A 15,715-nucleotide genomic window follows, 5' to 3' on the forward strand; every position below is an offset into this window, starting at 1 on the left:
CTTTCTTACCCGCCAATAGGAATCACGGCCCACACAAGCATGTCAATGGTTTTGACCCTCTTACCTAGCAACGTGGACGGTAGTGATTTCAGAAGGCCACCGAACGGCGTAGTCCTCGGTGCACGCAGACCGGCCATCGCCACTCCCAACCTTTTAAAACGCCCCTCCCACTCTTCCCTGTCGCAGTTGAAATAGAGTCACAATTCGGGAAAAATCGCGGCGAGATCGGCCTGCTCTTTTCTGAATCTCATTTCTTGCCCTTCGGTTCCAGCACAGAGACGCCGGGAAAAAAACATCGCGAAGCCCACTCCGGCTATTTTTCTCTCCTCCGAAGAGATATCTGGAAGTTGACAGGAATTCTGGTCCGTGTCAAGTGAGAAGAAAAAAAAAAAAAAAAGTCTCAGGGATTGTTGGATAGGAAGTGGGAGAGGTTCGTGTTGACCTTTTTCGTTATTGTGGAGTTTGGTTGGTGGGATTGATCTCTCCTTGCCGCTAGCTCCATTCTGTTTGTGGTTTTCGTGGGGCCGGTGGAGGAATGGAAGAAAGGAAGGCAGGGATTAGGAAGAGGAAGACAGAGAGGTTGTGTGGAGAAGGTACGGCGGTCATGGCGAAGCCGGATATCGGAAAGAAGGAGAAGAGGTTCGAAAGGCGTTTGGTGAAGTATGAAGCTTTGCCGGATTATTTGAAAGACAACGAGTTCATCTTGGATTATTACCGGTCAGAATGGCCGCTGAAAGAGGCGTTTTTTAGCGTCTTTTCTTGGCATAATGAGACGCTTAACATCTGGACGTAAGCCTCAACGTTCTACTTCTATTTGATTTTCCTTCATTTTTTAATATTTTTAAAATTTTCGCAAATATGGAGTAGAGAATTAAAAAATGAATTCGTTGCCCACAGACATTTGGGAGGATTTGCGCTTTTCCTGATACTGGCAGTGTTGAGTTCCATGGAGATTCCAAAACTCAGGGAAATTCTGTACGATTTTTCATGGTAAAATGTCTTTCCTGTTGTCCACCGTTCCTCAAATTTGCATTTCTCGTTGTTGTCTTTCTTCTTCCTTGCTGCGTACACAAACACCTTTACTCTTTTTCTCAGGTCGATTCCGACGCCTCTGGTGAAGAATATCTCCGACGTTTTTCTACCGGTAAGTTTTTTCAATATCTATTTTTTCTAACCCATATTTTTTTTTCCCGTGAATAGCGTTCGTTTTACCACGCATCACAGCACCTCCCATCCGGACTCATCATCACAGATTTCTCATGATCCTCACCTCCACGTGATAACATAATCTGATTCTTAGTAGAATTCGACTTGTTTATTGCCGGTACGTTTCTAAAATCTATCTTCTCGTCAGAATAGTAAATGGGGTTTCGGGAATTTCGACCGTGTAAAACTGTTAAGTCTAAAACTAGGACACTAGAAGATAAAATGGAGAACAAGAAAGAAAGAAGAAGGAAAGTTCTACTTTTCTTTATCGACCGTCGCTGTAACGATTGTGTTGGATTGGATTGGATGTAAGAAGAAGCCGAAAGGAACTCTGCTTTCTCATCCCATGAAAGCAAAGTGATTGGTGCTCGAATTTCTCTGAAGGTGACAGTCTGTAGTCTCCAAAAGATGTCCTGCCCGCGTCTTTCTTTTGAACGTTGATTATCCATGGACGCCACATCTGAGGAAGCTTGATTAAGTCAATTCTTTTGGTTCTGGTTCTGGTTCTGGAATCTTATTCTTGTTCACTGAGTTATTTAGTGCTACGGAAAAAGAAGTCTCCGTCGATGGTTGATGGTTATTTATGGGAGGCTGCATTTCCCGATGTGTCAACTCTGACCATTGCTACCCTTTTGATGAAGCAAGTAGATTTTTTACGCATAAACCCTTTTTATTCTAAAACGTAAGCAACCAATTGCAATTCTTGCCTAATAAATGGTTATCTAAGCTAATTTCATGTTTGACTTTTAAGCTTAAATGGATTTGATTGCCGAATTCGTGAGGGAGATTAATTTTGCATAATTTGACAATTGCCCGTTTCTGAATTATCAATCGTGTTCAATGACAGGAACTGCTGTCCAGTGACTTTTCAGAGGCTACCGTGGCAGTGAGCGAGACAAGGGCCCCCCGTTGGCCCTGGTTCGTCTTCTTGGGGGGAGCCATGATATGCCTATCATGCAGCTCCCTCTCTCACCTGCTTGCCTGCCACTCGAGGAGGTTCAATCTCGTCTTCTGGCGCCTCGACTACGCTGGCATCTCCCTCATGATCGTTGCTTCCTTCTTTCCGCCTATCTACTACGCCTTTCTGCACCGCCCCTGGGCTCGCATTTTCTACCTCTCCTCTATCACCATCCTCGGCTTCCTAGCCCTCGTCACTCTCCTTGCCCCGGCCCTCTCTGCTCCGCGCTTCCGTCGCTTCAGAGCGAGACTCTTCCTCGCCATGGGCTTCTCCGGCGTCGTCCCGGCCGTCCACGCGCTCATCTTAAACTGGGCCCACCGGGAGTGCCACGTGGCGCTCGCATACGAGGTGCTCATGGCGTTCGCCTACGCGATGGGAGCTGGGTTTTACGTGAGTCGATTCCCGGAGAGTTGGCGCCCGGGAGCATTCGACATAGCCGGCCACAGCCACCAGATCTTCCACGTACTCGTCATCGCCGGGGCTCTCGCGCACTGTAAGGCGTCGCTTGTTTTGCGTGCTTGGAGGGACGGTGGGGCTTTGTGATTCGCAGAGGACGACAGAGAGAGTGTGCCGCCCATAAAAAAATTTTAAGCTCCAAGGGGAGCGTCATCTAAAATAAAATACGGTAGAATGCATACTGAGTCCTACGAAGACCCACGGAGTGGGTTATCACATCTTCTTATTGATGACTCTTGTAAACCAAAGTATTTTGTTAATGGAGTCACGCATGGAAAGCTTTCCTCTGTAAATAGAACGATGCGAAGGCCAGTACCTGTTCTTTTTTTTTTTCTTCAAAACAATGGAAGAGGGATCCCCAGTCGGCAAGGAATTATTCTCCATTGTCTGAGGCTTCTCTGTCTCGCAAAAACTCCACACAGCTGGAGATAGCTGAGGCTCTTCCCACCTGTGCGGCAGAAAGGGAGGAGCGGCAGCTGGAGATAGCTTTCTCATTATCAATTGGCTCTTCGCATGTGAAACGTGCTTTTAAAAATGAAGCCATCAGCAAATAGCAAAGAAAAAGAAGAGCTTATCCCTAAGAAGGACCAACCAAAAGCTAACACTAAACAGATTATAACTTTGATGAACAAAGAGAGGGACAGAAGAAACTACATCTAATTATTTCTTGCCTGGAAAGATCACTCACGGTGCATGGCTAAGCACAGGTGCTAACAGCCGTAAGCACCAGAGCTCCAAACACAGGTTTCCTGTCTAAACGGATAATTTATGAAAGCTAAAGCAAAGCTTTGCTGAAGTCTTGGCAATCTTCCCAACCAGAGATTAAAGAGGAACACCCTGAACACTTATACGCATCCGCTTTATAGCTGCTTTACAGTCCCATCCTTCATTAGTATTACACCTCCAACTTGATTATGTTTTCAAAATTTATTTGCTACTTCTCCCAAAACCATATGAACATCAGCAACATCCAAATCGCCTCCGCCCTTATTTTGATCTCTGGAAAAAATTTACTCTCCAAACCTCCCTGACTTTATGGCAAAAAATTCTTCCTCAGCTGTTCTCTCTATTTATCTCTCTATCTTTCCTCACTCCATATGACATGGCAGTTAGGAAAGCACAAAAAAATTCTTTTTTGCTACAAATATTCAGCCCTCTTTCTTCAGCTTGAAACCTCAACAACCTCAGCCTCACTGTCACTGTAGTCACCCCAACACTTTCCAGGCTTTTCATCAACTTTTGAATCATCACAGGCTCCTTTTTCCACCACAAGATCTTCACTAACGGAAGAAATTACAGAATTGAAGTTCTGTTCCACTGTGGAATTTGCATCTTTGTCATTTGCAGACTGATCATTGTTCTCATTAGGGTTTTCTTCACTTACTTGTATAGAAGGGTTTCCCGTATTCCCTTCCTCTTCTCCATGGACTATATTTTCACTTGAGTCCGCAGAAATGGCAGGAGATCCCACCAAACTGTTTGGGGATGCTGGAAAACTATTTTGAGGCACCACAAGACCCTCTGGGGTTGCTATAAACCCATGTGGAGACACCGGAAAGCCATTTGTTCCAACAGAGTAGCCATTTGCAGACATTGGGTAACCATTAGGTACCCATGGTTGGCCAGGTACGAATTCAGCAGCATGTGGGTTCATTATAGCAGGACTAAAACGATTTATTTCACCAGTAGGTTCACCATTTTGTGAGCCAGCCTTGTTACGTGGGACTCGGTTTCGATTGTAACCTGTTAGACGTGGACCATAAGGAACTCTTGCTGTTGCGGACTGATGAGGAGACTTACGTACTGGATTAACCGGCAGCATTGGAGGAATATTAAGTGGTGGGGGCAGTATGCCTCCATGGTCTTTGAAAGCCGGCATGGATACTGGGCCAAAAACTGGAACCATGGATGGGTTAAATGGTGGGGCCTCTGCTGAAAGTTTTTTTCCCGTCTCTTTCCCTGTTTCACCTTCACTCTGCAGAAGTGGTTTGTCACTCTCAGTTCCTCTGGGTGAATTGTACTTTTCAAGTTCGTCCCCACTTTCCACCTTAGTCATCTCTTTTCCATTTTCTCCGTCCGGCAATAAAAGCTTTTCAGTTTCACTTCTACCAGACAAATTATGTGAATCCTGAGTTCCACTTTTTATTTCACTTTCAGGAATATTGGCATCTTTCAGTTCTTTTGACATAGTTGATTGAATTTCAGTACTCAAAGTAGCCATTTGGTCTTCTTTCTCCAGATCCACTCTTGGTTCCAACAGCTTGGGCTGAGAGGAAAGAGGATAAGACTCTTTTGAAACATCACATTCCTCAGTTCCTGAAACAATTTTTTCGCCTACTTCCACTTCTTTCTTCTCGATACTCAAATCCTTTATTTCCTGAGAGGAATCTGTCAGCACAACTACCACTGTTTCTGGCACTTCTTCATGACCCTTGGATAGCACCATGTTCTCTTCTTGTATAAGATTTTGATCCTTTTTTCCTTCTTCTTGTTCTTCCTTTAGTACTTCTTGTGCCACCTGGATGGGTTCTGTTTCTGATGCTTCTCTGCTTCCATGATGATTCTGGTTCTGCTCTGTCACAACCTTCCCAATTGTTCCTGGGGGAGCCAGTGCCACTTCTTTGTAAGACAACAGCTTTCCAGCTGATGCAACACTTGAAAGGGGGGCCACCAACTTGGTTGATTGACTGGTTGCAGCAGGAGTAGATGGTGCAGACTTTGGGTTTCCAGATTTCTCTGAACCATTTGTTGGAACCAAAGGTGCTGTTGGCTTTGGGCTGAAGCTTGAGCTCTTAACTAACTTCTTGGGAGCTGTACCAACAGTAGGCGGAGCAGAAGCCTCGGTGGGAGAGGGTCTCGGGGACGTGAAACTGGTGGATCTTCCCCTAAATCGTCCAGATTCTGAATTGTTAAGGGAATTTGTAGCCAGTTTTGCCAAGTTTGGTCTTCTTGATCCAGACGATTTTCGATTTGCAGGATACCGGCCTTTCGGTACTGCTTCTTGCCATCCTTCATCAGAGTTGTCATCGCGCAAGTTGTCATCCTGGAGGGTAATTTGTGATTCATCAACAACAGCATCAAAGTGTTTCCCATCTTTAGATTCCAGTGACCCAGATTCAATTTCATTTTGTTGGACAATGGTGTTCTCGGTTGCAGAAACATCTTGGGAAGGTGTTTCATCCTTTTGATATTCATCTGCTGAAGTTCGTCCTTTAACCTGAAAAGAATGAGAAGGTAAAAAAAAATTCAAGGATAGTAATATTTTCTTGAACAAGAAAAAGAAAGGAAATCCACGGTTTCAATGCTCCACATTGTGCATGTGAGAGAAAAGTACCTTCGCACGGGCATGTTTCTTTTGGATATCTCTCACTTTCATGTCTGCATCCGGGTTTATGTAGTCCAGAAGATCTGATACACTGATCCAAAATAAAGAAAACGTTGATGCAGAAACTTGAATAGAGTGAAGCTCCTAATTAATATGGTTTTTTCATCATTACTAAATACAAAAAGCCTAGAGCAAATCTTCGAAAAATCTTCTGAAATGAACAAGATCATTCTTTAGATACGTCCTAAACAAATACAACTGTTACCAGTCTCCTCCTTCCCCTTGAACATTGCCTCATGATACAAAAGAATTTTCAAAACAGAAAAATGCAAATCAAACTTCTAACTTCTCAACTTTGACCCCATGCAACTAGGGGTGGGTACAGGTCGACCCCGAAACCCGACCCTGAAAAGAAACCATCCTGCAACCCCAACCCCAACCCCGATACCCTACCCTTGAAAAAACCCCGCAACCCTGACACCGAAACCCTAAAGAACCGCTAACATCCCCAGTCCCTACCAAATTTTCATATCTCTGCCTCCGCATTGGATTTAAGGAAACCCGTCCCAACCCAAAACTCAAAGGTTTTCTTCCCCATCCCATCTCCTACCCACAGGGGTGAAATTTGAAACTTGTCCCCGGGTTTTTCTAGTCGTGAGTTGGGTCAGGTTTCCTGTAATGACCCGATGCCCACCCCTACATGCAACTAATTGGTATTTGCTCTACCTTATGGAACAGGTAATTATGTCAACAAAAAGGCTTCCTTCAATAGTTTTCTACAACTTTGAGAGTGATTTGCAAACCAAATTAGAATAAACTACTTATGGAGGCATGTAAGAGAACTACCTGAGGTGCCCTTTGCTGGCAATGGAAGCATCAGGCTTTGGAGTCCCATTTCGTGCAGCTTCTTGCTGCTCTAATGCCTTAGACTCAAAGTACTCAAGCCATGCAGCTGCATCCTACATTGGCGGAAACAATCTATTCTCAAAAGATCTTTTATTTAATCGACTGCTAAGAAATCATACAGAAATGAGTAATATTATATGATAGTCAATTTGAACAGCTAATTTTGAGGCTACCTGTGTACGTAGATCTTCCGATCCAAGTTTTGCCTGCAGTATCTGGAGAGTCGTTTGTTCATGCTGAACACTTAATGAGTAGGCCTCCATCAAAGAAAGAGCAATTGCAATGGCATGATAGCTAGCAGCAGTCTGTACAATAAACTTTTCCCCTTCAGAAACATGAGAAAAACAAAAACAACCTGAAATAAAAAGATAAGAGATACACAGGTGAAGAAGAGTCAGACCTGTATGTGATCAGCTCCGAGCAGTTTCTGGTTACACTTTAGAGCCTCATGCAGATATCTGAGGGCAACGTGGATGTTTCCCAGGCCTTCTTCCATCATTGCCACATTAATATATGTGGCAGCCGTATTTGGATGTGCGGAGCCACAAGTTAGGTGTAAAAGATACAATGCACGGTTAACATACCTACACATGTTTGGTCATCATCAGTTGCTCTCGTTCTTATGACAAGCAGGACATAGTAGACCTTATTGGCATAGGCTAGTACGCATAGAATGACTTACTTCAAGGCCAATTCAGTGTGTTGAAGACGATAGTAGAAAACAGCAAGGTCACCATAGCTCTTCATTGTGTCTGGATGATCAAGACCCAGTTCCCTCTCATTTATATCTAAGGCTTTCTGTTGATAGATTGTTGCCTGGTTATAGTGTAAAAAAATTAATGACCAGAAAGCTTCCAGGTATCTGGATGTGAAATGTCAAAATAACACGGGCAATGGCAGAAGCTAAAATAAAAACAAAGGGACTTGAAAACCAAACGTACCTGGTTGAAGTCTCCAGTATGATAAAGTACCACAGCCAAAAGACTATATGCTCCTGCAGTCATTCGATGGTAAGGGCCACATACCGCCACTAGTTTTGAGAGTGCCTTTAAAATAGAAGCAAATGAAGTAAAGTTCAATGTAAGAGGATAACACCTGTTCGTCTAATGTTAAAAGGACAGCACAGTTAGACAGATGCTTTCAGTATGCATACCTTGGTACCATAGCTCACTGCATCCTCTAGTTTCCCTTTATCCAATGAAGTCTTAGATGACTCTAAAAGTGTTCGCCCATCAGCAGATGAACATGCCACATGCTGTAATACAAAAATGCCAGTTGCAGGGTTTCTCTTAAATAAAACCTTCTTCACCACTTCACATCACACAACAGTACAGAATGATTCTATGAGAAGTATCATTTACAGAAACTGACCAATCTGGGTTGTGAAGGACAAGATTTTGTTGCAAAAAGTTAACATGTACAGGATTTTTATTCCTTTTTTTTGTTAATTCACTGGATTTCAGCAAATGCCGTTAAAAAATTTCCAAAAACGTATGATGAGTTATGATAACAAGCAAGTCATTTATGGGCATCTACTTTTTAATCTTACCTTATATACGGGGACCATGCTGATGATATCATTCCTCTTGAATGGAGCTGGTGTGTCCATATCATAGTCTCTAGCGACCAGTTCCAGTCCAAGCTGGAAAACAATAAATAATGGAAACTCAGCAATTTTAACTAGGTGAAAATCAAGAAAAAAGCTATTTCTGAAGCTGAAATATATAAAAAAAAAGGACCCAGCATGAGGTACTTTGTGGCAAATCCCACGAAGGATTGCAAACTTTCTCAAATCACGGCAACTTTCATCTTTCATTTTGCATCCAAATCTCTTCCAAAGGAAAGCTTCCACCCACTTCGACTTGAGATTATTGTCACTAGTTAATTCTGAATCAGCTTTTTCTACTGAGGGGGACCCAAGCAAGATATTTAGACAAGAAGCAACAGCAGCAGCTAAGTCGGAAATGTTGTCAACTGCTGCAACAACTGCCTGGATGACATGCTTAAAGGCACGAACAACCATCTCATGTACACAGAGAGATTGTACATGAGGAAGCTTGTCTGCAAGTTCAACCTGATCCAATCAATAGAGAATTACAAAGCCAGTAAAATATTCAGCATCTCAGAGCCAATCCATTTCTTTCATATTTTAGTTAGCTTTTAAAATGAAATTTTAAGCTGCAAGTCTCGGGACATTGGATTAATTATTAGAAGTTTACCACACGTCCTAAGGAGCACATCTGCAAACCCCTGGTGTGCATAAAATCGGTCAAGGTCCTCCCATCTACTGGAGAGAGTTCAAGAGAACCAAAATCTGCTACCTGATACAAGAAATAGGAGGATTTGATACTACTTTGAAACACTACCAAGAAAAGCGATATGTTCAACAAAGCGAACACAATCATGAGCAACGACGATTTAAGGTTACCAGCTTTGGCAAGGCTGTACCAGCATAATACTCATGGGCCATCTCGATCAACTCATCAGGAGACTGTCAATGAGCAAAATGAGACTAAGTACAAGAATAAGAATATCTATGTATGAATGAACAAATGATGCAAAACTGAATAGGAAAAGTTATTTATTATTTCTTTTTTTAATAGCAAACAACCATCTGAGAAAGGATTTAATAGGAAAATTATGACTTGAACTGGATAACAGACTGAACCTTAAGTTGAAGACCAATATCTGATTCTTTTAGGGGAAGAAATGCAGCTTCATGTAGCAGGTCTCTCAACGCCATATAAATAAGAATTTAATAGCAAAATTATGCCTTGAACTGAAAAACAGACTGAACCTTAAGAGGAACACCAGTATCTGATTCTTTTTGGCGAACAAATTAGCTTCATATTGCAGTTTTCTTTACAGCCATATAAATAAGAATTTAATAGGAAATTATGCCTTGAACTGAAAAACAGACTGAACCTTAAGATGAAGACCAGTATCTGATTCTTTTAGGCGAAGAAATGCAGCTTCATGAAGCAGTTTTCTCAGTATGGCTTCTTTTTCTGCAGCTTGTTTCTCCTGGTCTTTCTGATCAAAACCAACTGGAGCATGTGTGTTGCACTTGCCAGACTCACTATAAGCAGAACTGTCCTTTCCATTATCAGTTCTACTGTTTTTATCATCTATCCTCTTCTTAATTTCTTTTAGCAGCCCCCCTTGCTTCCCAAGACCCTTTACAATGGGCTCCACTTTGCCTTCTTCACCCTTCTTAGGTTCAGACTTCCCCGAAGCCTGGTTTTGCAAATGTTGCACCCAACAAGCCCCAAGCTCCCATCTGATAGTCTTCCTCGGCTTTGTGACTTGTGCTTCTAATTTCATTATACTATCTTTCAGTACTTTCCGTACTAACAATCTTGCAGACGGTAGATCTTCAGAATCTGAATGTTGTGAGCGGGGGACACCAGCAGAACTTTGAGGGTTGGGTGATTTGTGCAGTAACATCCTCAAGCTGGATGGAATTTGTATACATATCAAGATCACAATAAATAGTCAGACTCATTTAAATTTGCCTCCACTGAAGAACCTAATATAGTTTAGAACATCAACTATCTGTTCATGTGCTATTCTTTGATGGAATTCACATGGGTATTGATAAAGTATCATTAAACATGACAAATATCTTATTTTCATATATTCAACATTACGAAAATAAAGTATTCGAGGAGCTTTCTCAAATGCTAGATAGGTAGCAACTTACCTATTAACATTCAACGCATTTGCCCCTCCTTCAGGATGATCTTCGATGTCAATATTCGATGGAATAGGAGCCCCCTTCCAACCAACCTCCACCAGAACCTTGACAACAGCAGTATGTCCGCAATGTCTAACAACTACGACGCCTAAAGTTGCAGTATCCTGGAAAGGGACTAAGCTAATTGAGGGCTTAAAACCTACACCTTCAATTATGTATCATATTTTAGTCAAAATGCTAATACAAAATCAAAGAGGGCAAGCAAATCTTACATGAACTGTTGCACTCTCATCAGCAGTTATTCCTTTGAGTAAATTTCTTCGAGCTAGTTCCTCTACAGACATTCCAGGAGCCTGACTTCCATCATTTTTAGTCTCCAACTTTATACTTGCATCAGGCACATCTTTAGTTACTGTGATCATCAAGTCGCCTTCTTGTTTTTCATGGACAAGTTCACCACGAGAGCCACTCGCTGTTCCAGTTGAGCTATTATAACTCTCAATGAGATGTTGGATTGTACTGACAGCTTTAAAAACAGAAATATCGACAAATAAACTGTGAAGTAGGAATGCTTTTCGATCTCGGATTTGTCTCTCTTCTTGTGTCTTACAAGGCATGGACGCGAGGACTGCAAAGTCCTTGGCCCAGGGCCTTAAATCATGTTTCCCATCTCTTCCCTGACCCCCGCCATTTCCACCCCAATTTTCATCCTCAACCGGAAGTGGAGGGAAAATAGAAGGGGCATCAGCAACTATAGGCGGGACCAGCCATGTGTTTGCCCGAAAACCATATGGCAGGTTACCAAACTGAAATAAATAAACCCAGAATCAGTAAGCGAGTGGTGGACTTGAAATGTAAGAACTTTTTGAATCCAAAAGACGATCTCTTATCCAAGGAAGAAAACCACCTTATTGTGCTCTACGAACGCTTTCATTAATGAACTATAAGCCTGGAGCCAAAATTAAATAAGTCAATCCCCCTCTATTTCAGAATTCTCTCAATAAGCTGTTTGAACTTGGCTAGAAGCAATGACAGCTACTTACACCATCAAATGCCCGACTTATTTGCTTCAGTAAACCCACCAATGAATGGCTCAACAGAGGTTGCTTGCCCGCAGGATAAAACCCTTTATTCGAGGCGACAATAGTAACCAACTTCCCATTGCAAATCCTCACCTAATCAGAGACAGAAACATCCCATAAAACAGCACAATTTTGAGATTCATGATACAAGTTCATAAAAGAGAAGAAATACAGCATTATTTGTTCTATGAAACATATAGCGTTACGTATTAAAGAAACGAAAAGAAAAACTACAGCATCATCTTCGAAACTCGGAAGCGTGAAAAAGAAGAAATAAATAAATAAATAAGAGTGTACGAAACATAAAAAAGGTAAACTTACATCAACTTGGAAGAAATCATTTTCCCCCTTGTCCTCCCCAAACGGGCGCGAAGAGCGTCGAATATCTGCACAAGGCCCAATAAGATACAAGTCATCCTCGAATTCTCCAAAGTAGAACTCCAATTAAGGTAGATAGGATTTACTGACATTGGACGGGCGACGAAAGGTGCGCAAACGAGAAAAACTCGTAGAATGGGCCGAGTCTCGGAGGGGGGCACATAGAGGCACTGTCACCTTTCTCGGCGGAGTCTTTGGTCGTGGCCTCGGCGGCAGCCACAACCGGCTCCGTTTTGGCTTTGTGAATACCATTGGAAGGAGCAGGAGTGGGCTTCAGAGGAGACGGACCGAACGAGGAGGTGCAAGCTACGATGTCGAGGAGGCGACGAACGTGAGACACACAGAGCTCTTCAGTGTAGTCCTCTGCATGGAGATTTAAGGCAAAAATGGTCAGTCAGCTTTTGTTGTTTAACCAAATCTTCACGCGAGCTCGGATATGGAGATTCGAGACTAGCACCAGATAATTTCTTTTTTAATAATAATATAATCTATGGCCCAGCACCAGATTGCCAAATAAAGATAATATGAGCCTTAACTCTGAAGTAGTTTAAATTTTAGAGATTATATTGAGGACCTTGAGGTAGACTCTTAACAATTGAATATAGTAATGTAGTAATGATTATTGGGGAAAGCACGCGAACCCGACGGCTACCATCATCCCTTCTGAGTCTAAAAGATGTAGTAATGTATAGTTGAAGATCAGTAGAAACAAAACAAATCCATGCACAGACTTCAGCACCTGAAAGATTAACAATACCTTCCACAATAGTGAGATGGCATGGTTTTAGTGAGATGACTTCTACGGAGTCCTTCAGTCTGCTCCCTCGTACCTGTAGACGCAAAGCAGTAAAAGTGAACATCATGACCTAAAGAAGCCTCGGAGCGCTTAGGTTAAGAGCAGCCTTTTGTTATACTCTCGCTAAACTGCCAACCACATGTCCTTCAAAACTTCCTGATCAATGCAGTAAGAAAAAATATTTATCGGTGTTTATGAATGAGAAACAGAAGCTTCATTTCAGTTTCAATCCTCACAAAGATTACGAAGGAGCGAAACATATCAGAGACATCTCAAATTTTAACACGGGCCAACTCTCCGAAAACCGAGACGCGCATCACTGGAGTGGTCTTCGTAGGAGATGAGCCCACTGCGTGGAAAAAGGAAAGAAACAAGACAGAGCGAAAGTACAAATCGATTTCCTAAAGGGGAAGTTTAGGCTGTGGGTTCGAACGGGCTCAGCTGCCTCTCGAACGCGGCGAAATTCAAACTGGCTCAGAAACCATGCAAGTAGTACATTATAGCAAATTCAGCGCACTGTAGGACCGAGGGACGTGATACGTACGTACCTCATGGGACAAGGAGTAGTTAGTGAGGTGACACGTGTCGATATGAACGGCTAACAGCTTCCGTAAGTCCAAGATCCTGTCGGTCGAGATTGCCTGCGCAAGGTAGCAGCTCTCCGTTATATATAGTGCGCACGCCGCGTAATTTAAAGACGTCGCTAACGCTGCGAAGATCCAAGAGTCCGTCTCTTACCTTGAGAGCCACAAGAGAGTAGTAGTCCGGGATTTCTACGGTAATGTCGAGTACGGTTGGCAGAACTAGGAATTTGACAAACACAACGGGTTAGTCAGGAAGAAAAAAAAAAAAAAAAAACGAACAGAATGCAAGAAGAGAGGCAAACAGAGAAAGAACCGGAAAGAGGAAATCAATTAATTTACAAAGAAGAGGAGAATACCAATACCAATACCTTTCTCTTCTTTCTTTTTCTTGTCTCCTTTGGTTTTGTGCGGTTTTGATTTTCCGGTTTTTGGAGCCATCTGACATCAAACTCTCGATTCCTATTCCAGAGAACTGATAAAAAAAAATGGTATAGATGAACAACTTATCTCTTAGAATGATCAGCTCCGCAGAAGAATCTCTTGTTGTCGTCGAATTTCTCTTTTTCTAATGAGCAAAAGTCGTTGCCATACTCTTCGCTTCCGGATTTGAATCAGGAAGGTCGAAAATGGACCTGAAATGACAGGACCACTGAGCAGCACGACAGAATCCACATTTTTCTCTTCAACAAATGGAGCGTGCAATCATTCGAAACTAGGTCGAACTTCAAAGCGAAAAAATAGCGAGTCCGCCTTTTGCTTCAATTTACGGTTCGTCTTCGACGAAGCAAAATTGCTCCGTGGAAAACACGAATCTGAAGTCCCGTTGCAGGTTTTCGTTTCCTCCGACAAGTTGCTGTGTGACAAAGACAAAGAGAGAGGAGAAGAAGAAGAAGAAGAAGTAAAAGTAGTAGAAGAAATAGGTTTTTGAGGTTTATCTTATTCTTAATAAGTAAGACAGTGAGAGAAGAGAGAAAAGGAAATGAAAGGAGGAGAGCGGGGGGCAGGAGATGGATAGGTCGAGTAAGGAAGAGAGAGAGAGGAGTTAGTTCTAGGCAAGGAAGAGTGGATAGAGGAGATAGGATAAGGAAGTAGCTACATGAGAATATGAGGCTGACGATTTCAGGCCTCTCGTTTCTCTTCCTTGAAGATGAAGCCTTCCCTTTCGTTTTCCGCTAAAATTTCCCGTGCCCCTCACCCTCTCTCTTACTGACAATTCTACAAAACTCCAGAAATTAAAGAGAAAGAGAAAAAGAGAAAGGTATTGAATTAAAGGGAAAAGTGGCCTCAGCGTCAACGTGGAATGAAAAGAAAATATAAAATAGTTTTTTTCTTACTTGGATACATGTAAAAATAAAAAATAAAAAATAAAAATAGTAATATTTTAAAAATTTTATTATTAAAATTTTTTCTCTTATTTTCTTTTCTATCGATTATATATTATAAAATAATAAAAAATAACTTTATCTCTCTTTTTTGTTTTTTTTTCTATTTTTGTGGGTTCCAAACTGGTCCTTACTGTCAACTCCAAGAACACTGTTGGCTTGCTGCTAATGCCACCCCTCCCATTTTCTAAATAAAACTTGTCATTTTATTTTTTATTAGAAAAAATAGAAATTGGTGTTTAGATATCTTTGTAAAACGAGAAAATAACTCAAATAATTTATGTGTGTCAAGGAGTTTGTATTACTCAAAATTATTATTTATTTTTAATTTTATTATTTAAAATATGATAATTGATTGTTTACTGTTTTACCTTTTGTCGTAAGGCGAGTCTAGAGACGGCTGGAATTTGGACTTCGAAGTTGGACCGTCCGTTGAGTCGGATGACACGATTATGACATGACGGTGACAATATATGTGCTCATCAACCACCTATCACCGTCGTCTAAACAGCGCCACCTGGAGGGAGTCCGTGATAATAAATGTTATATGTACTTCTTTTTTCACTTTGGACACGAAAAATCGTTAAAAACTATTGTCTTTACTATCCTCTCTTAAATTTTTGGCTCATAAAAATACACGTAGCTTTCGTATTGTGAAAAATAGTGCCTGTTGTATCCGTTTCCATCACAGTCGTGAGAATTTTGGACTTGATAAGTCGAATCGCATGGAGTGACTCACTTTTCTGGTCCAACGAAATCCCATTTGAATCGCTCCGAGCCCACTCACTCGACCTATGAGTCCCGATATGATTCAGTAGATTTGATTCGGATTCTTATGTATTCGGGTCATGTCCCGAGTTTGAGTACAAAACCCTGATTTGTTTAAATAAATCAGGGTATTATTTTAGATAAACAGTAATTTTCATTAAAATAGAGATTGCAGTT

At 41.7% G+C, this 15,715-nt stretch overlaps 2 protein-coding genes across 2 annotated transcripts; one reads left to right on the plus strand and one right to left on the minus strand.

Moving 5' to 3' along the window:
* Window positions 1-203: 203 nt before the first annotated feature.
* On the plus strand, window positions 204-3,011 carry LOC137950316 (heptahelical transmembrane protein ADIPOR2-like). The gene is made up of 4 exons (XM_068796712.1): window positions 204-789; window positions 898-990; window positions 1,096-1,144; window positions 2,054-3,011. Exons 1-4 carry the CDS (start codon window positions 536-538, stop codon window positions 2,705-2,707), a joined length of 1,050 nt encoding a protein of 349 aa, XP_068652813.1. The 5' UTR covers window positions 204-535; the 3' UTR covers window positions 2,708-3,011.
* Window positions 3,012-3,233: 222 nt separating this feature from the next.
* Window positions 3,234-14,424, minus strand: LOC137949599 (protein REDUCED CHLOROPLAST COVERAGE 2-like). Its single transcript, XM_068795688.1, has 23 exons — window positions 13,757-14,424; window positions 13,543-13,607; window positions 13,353-13,445; window positions 12,766-12,838; window positions 12,099-12,371; window positions 11,952-12,016; window positions 11,592-11,723; window positions 11,456-11,497; window positions 10,821-11,354; window positions 10,555-10,712; window positions 9,777-10,305; window positions 9,280-9,342; window positions 9,071-9,172; window positions 8,605-8,925; window positions 8,401-8,493; window positions 8,005-8,106; window positions 7,793-7,897; window positions 7,534-7,667; window positions 7,252-7,435; window positions 7,025-7,156; window positions 6,792-6,904; window positions 5,955-6,036; window positions 3,234-5,837 (listed from the first exon to the last, which is right to left on the minus strand). Exons 1-23 carry the CDS (start codon window positions 13,824-13,826, stop codon window positions 3,783-3,785), a joined length of 5,520 nt encoding a protein of 1,839 aa, XP_068651789.1. The 5' UTR covers window positions 13,827-14,424; the 3' UTR covers window positions 3,234-3,782.
* Window positions 14,425-15,715: the final 1,291 nt, after the last annotated feature.

This window comes from Aristolochia californica, unplaced genomic scaffold (assembly GCF_029961685.1).
Source record: "Aristolochia californica isolate CCGP_79_NKW_82.1479 unplaced genomic scaffold, dmAriCali1.0.hap1 SCAF_14, whole genome shotgun sequence".
Classification (NCBI taxonomy): domain Eukaryota; kingdom Viridiplantae; phylum Streptophyta; class Magnoliopsida; order Piperales; family Aristolochiaceae; genus Aristolochia; species Aristolochia californica.